The sequence below is a fragment of the Phycodurus eques genome, chromosome 2, assembly GCF_024500275.1.
Source record: "Phycodurus eques isolate BA_2022a chromosome 2, UOR_Pequ_1.1, whole genome shotgun sequence".
NCBI classification, from domain to species: Eukaryota; Metazoa; Chordata; class Actinopteri; order Syngnathiformes; family Syngnathidae; genus Phycodurus; species Phycodurus eques.
The window spans coordinates 25964702-25969107 of NC_084526.1; the positions used below are offsets into that span (position 1 = coordinate 25964702).

At 42.9% G+C, this 4406-nt stretch overlaps 1 protein-coding gene across 3 annotated transcripts; it reads left to right on the forward strand.

The window, feature by feature from the left end:
* The first annotated feature begins 43 nt into the window (after positions 1 to 43).
* On the forward strand, positions 44 to 4121 carry csrp3 (cysteine and glycine-rich protein 3 (cardiac LIM protein)). 3 transcript variants are annotated; one of them, XM_061670114.1, is made up of 7 exons: positions 44 to 189; positions 1465 to 1588; positions 1797 to 1908; positions 2719 to 2890; positions 3456 to 3585; positions 3835 to 3928; positions 4007 to 4121. In XM_061670114.1, exons 1-7 carry the CDS (start codon positions 110 to 112, stop codon positions 4078 to 4080), a joined length of 786 nt encoding a protein of 261 aa, XP_061526098.1. In that variant the 5' UTR covers positions 44 to 109; the 3' UTR covers positions 4081 to 4121. The 3 variants fall into 3 exon arrangements, with proteins under 3 accessions (XP_061526098.1, XP_061526100.1, XP_061526099.1); XM_061670116.1 differs by lacking the exon at positions 1465 to 1588 and having other exon boundaries at positions 175 to 189; XM_061670115.1 differs by lacking the exon at positions 44 to 189 and having other exon boundaries at positions 1524 to 1686.
* The last annotated feature ends 285 nt before the right edge of the window (positions 4122 to 4406 follow it).

Consider the following 4406-nt stretch of genomic DNA (forward strand, 5'->3'; position numbering starts at 1 on the left):
TTGCGTGGCTGACAGTCAAGGCCTCACTCAGCCTGTGATGAAGGGTCAGAGGGCATGGCTCAGTCACAAGTTATTTTAGGAGGATACTTTCATTGAAGCGTCACCGCTGATGGCGAGATGGACTTTATTTAAGCCAGCCTGGATCACACAATGCCACTGTGGGATAGAAGCACACAGACGCGAATCAAGGTAAGCTCTGATTTACTTTATACAACAACCCGACCAATCACTTATTGTTTTACTGTATTTTTTAATATCGACATCTTGGCTTCTGTACAGTATAAATGTTTCAATCGAGTTTCTATTCATGGAATGCCATACCATAGCTGTGAGGGACTGGACATGCACTGATATGAGCAGACATCCCGGAGAGAGGCTATTCATCGGGAGAAGTCCTTTCGGGGACATTCAAGTCTTTTGTTAGATATCGATCCTGTCCAAACTGGTATTAATAAGTAAATAAATTGAAAAGATAAAAAAAAAAATGGCTGTTTTTCTCTGCCCACTGAAAGTCAGTGTCCGTTTTCTGGAAACCTGGCATTACATTTAAGACATTCGCAATACTTAGATATTCGGTTACTTGTTGATTGGATAAACGGTTAGAAAAAAAACGACAGAACCAATCATGGCACCCACCTGTTCCCAATTAGCCTTTTCACCTGTGGGATGTTGCAAACAGGTGTTTGATGAGCATTCCTCAACATTCCTCATACCAACGCGACTCAGCATGCATAAAGGCACAGATTGGTGAATGTAAAATCTGATTGGTTAGATTGGTCAGCACTTCTGAAGGCCTCGGGCAGATTACATTTACATGGCAACACATAGAAGCTGAAATCTGACTGGACAAAAAAGAAATTCCTCATATATAGCACTATACAGGACTAGAAGCTGATCAAAGCTCATGCACGAATGCTATGAAATGAAGACAAAAGACTGTTGGAAATAAATTCATATCTATTATATATATATTATTATATTATACATATTCTAATCAATATTATCAATAATTAATAATTCAGTTGGAATTGTAGGTCAGTGCTTTTGATAGTGTGTAGGCCAGCAGAGATGTTACACCACTGGTTCGCACTTTTTAATAAGTCAAAGGCAGAGCCCGTATGAACCTGACTTTTTGAACTAACCCTTCTAAACAGGGATGGGTGAGCGCCGACACCAACCCCTTTTCAAGGTATCAGGTACTCGTGAAGTCTGCCAATACCAGGCAAAAAAATCCGACATCGCGTAAGTAATTGGTACAAAAAAACACTGCGGCGGTTTGACACCTTGGCGAATCATCATGTGCGTCGGAAAGAAAGAAAAGTATTTGTTCACAATTATCTGTCATTCTGTTGACATTTTATGCGTCAAAAGTACTAGTGGTGGAGTGAATACTCGTACTGGTATCGGTCTTTAAAGAAAAACAAAAAGTGGTTTCGAACATCCCTTCTAACATTGTGGGGACAGTTTTGGGGTAGGCCCTTTTCTATTCCAGCATGACCGTTCCCCAGCGCACGAAGCAAGCTCCATAAAGGCGTGGTTGGATGAGAGCCCTGACCTCAAGGCCAGCAAACACACTTGGGAGGAGAATGTGAGCACAGCCACTTTGTGAGCCACAGACCAAAACCTTGTCGAAAGTCTTCCCAGAAAAGCGGCCGGACTTTTTCCAAATACTTTTGCCCGTGCAGTGTATGTGTATCTTTAGCAAAGTCCCATTTAGACTCGAACCACATCCACACAAACAATCCAAAACAGTCAAAGGACATTTCTCATGTTTCATGAATGTGTTTTTGACAAAGATGCCAAACTGGGGAGGCGGTGCAAAGTGTGCAGCCTGTGAGAAGACTGTCTACCATGCAGAGGAGATGCAGTGTAATGGGAGAAGCTTCCATAAAACCTGCTTCATGTGCAGTAAGAACCCGTTTGTCTTTCCTCTCGCTCACTAACCTCGTCAGAAATTCTGAATGTCAAATATATTAAAAAAAAAAAAAAAAAAAAAAAAAAAAGTTAAAAGTACTAGTGTCATGATGCTGCCATGTTTGGAGGTCACCTTACCAGCTGCAGCTGTCCAGTCCTCATACACTTCACTATATTTGTTTGTACGCACGCGATTGGGTTGCAGCCACAGACTGTGTGATGACTGGTTTGTTCCACTGGGACATCTGAAGGCTTCCAAGATAAGCTCGTCCCTCTCTCTGCTCAGTGTTCGTCTTTTCTCCGAGCTTCACCTCGCACTTGCGTCTCTTGCTATGAATAGAAACACAACACATCTAAGTATGCGTAATGGCTCTGCTGACTGATAAAAACCAGCGAGGTGCTGGCTTTGTTTAACCGTCACTCCACTCCAGTGTGACACCTCGTCCACACGCAGTCACACTGCTTTAACAGTTAAGCATGATTCAAACGGGTGCAATACACTATTATTTCTTCCTGAATTTGAATTCTTCATGTAACCACACAATTTTTGGACCGTTAAATACTTTGGATGGCAGCATGGCGGATGAGAGTGAGGAAATGCAAAACCCACACAGGAAGGCCCCGAGCCCAGACTGAACCCAGGACCTCGCGACTGTGAGGTGCCCTGTGCACTGGATGTGCGAACGACTGCACTACTGTGCTGCCTCGCGAGATTCCATATTTTCTGCTTCTAATTCCTGACGGTGAAATGGCCAGATAACTCGATACTTTTGTCCTCACAGCGCATGTGTTTTCTCTGCACAGAGAGCTGCAGAAAAGGGCTGGACAGCACCACGGTAGCCGCGCACGAGTCCGAGATCTACTGCAAATCTTGCTACGGCAAAAAATACGGGCCAAAAGGTTACGGATACGGGCAAGGGGCTGGAGCTCTGAGCTCGGATCCTGTTGGACAGCATGTCAACGTGCAGCCTGATGAGTATGATCACACTACATTAAGACACAATGCTGAGATAACATTACGAGACAAAAAATTTAACTGTCAGCCGCATGCACTCACAGAATAAAAAAGATACAATTCTGCCTTCACAATAATAGTAATACTCAATTTTGAGCAGCACCAACGGTATTAACTTAACGATGTTTATTATTGTGTAGATTTGGTCCCTTGCATGAAACTATGTGAGTTGAATGCAAGAAAAGAAGTACGAGACACACCTGTCAGGATAATGGAAATTAGTTCTACACCAATGCAAGGTAGAGAAACATCCATCCATTTTCTATAGCTTTACTGCATGTTGTCATTACTTTTCCAGGTGAGCTGGGGCCTATCCCAGTTGACTTTGGCAGAGAGGCAGACTACACCCATGACTGGTCACCAGCCAATTGCAGGGCACATACAGTATAGACAAACAAACATTCACACCGATGAGCAATTTAGTCATCAGGCGCCATCTCGAATCGCATCTCTAACGAGGACAAGCTCTACAGAAAATGGATGGATAAGACTTTATTAGCCACATGACACGTGCCATCTTTTCCAGCGCTAAACCACGGCAATCCTCCACAAATTCCACTTCCAACAAGTTTTCCCAGAAGTTCGGAGGCTCCGACCGCTGCCCTCGCTGCTCCAAAGCTGTCTATGCAGCGGAGAAAGTGATGGGAGCAGGGAAGGTAAAGACCGTGCAGCCATTCATTTAAACAATACAGCCGACTGTAATATCTCGCCGAGTGTGTCCAGTGAACATCATATTCTATTGGTTCTCATCAGGTATGTTTTTCCTATTTGTTTGTATGCCAAATGATACACATTGATTTGAATGATTTGTAGGTCAGTTTCCATCACTAGCTATTTGTGTAAAAGAAAAAAAAAAAGGACATGATAGTGTACGTAACTGTATAATAATGTCTAAATGTCTGCAGCCTTGGCATAAAACCTGCTTCCGCTGCGCTATGTGCGGTAAAAGTCTGGAGTCGACCACAGTGACTGACAAGGATGGAGAGATCTACTGTAAAGGTAAAAGGTGTTCAAACATCTCAAAACGCTGCACTGTGAAATAAAAACTTCAACAGGCAGGAACACTTATCTCCTCAGTTTGCTATGCCAAAAACTTTGGGCCAAAAGGATTTGGACTGGGGAATGCCGCCATGTTGGAGGACCGAGAGTGAACACTGCTTGGAAGTCATGAAGCATTAACAATTATCCATGGAGTCACTTACTTTGCTCTGGTTTATGTTTGTAATAAACCATATTTGTACCAATTTGTTTGTCTATCCATTTTCTGTAGTAATTGTCCTCACTAGGTCGTAGGTGAGCTCGAGTTTATCCAAGCTGACTTTGGCCAAAAAGTCTTGCTGGAACTTTCAAGTGGAGTTTGTGGAGAGTTGCAGTGGTTTAGAGCTAGAACATGAAAAGATGAAACGCCAGTGGTCACTTAATTAGGTACAGATTTTCCATTCAATGGATCATACAGAAAAGGATACCAAAAGAAATT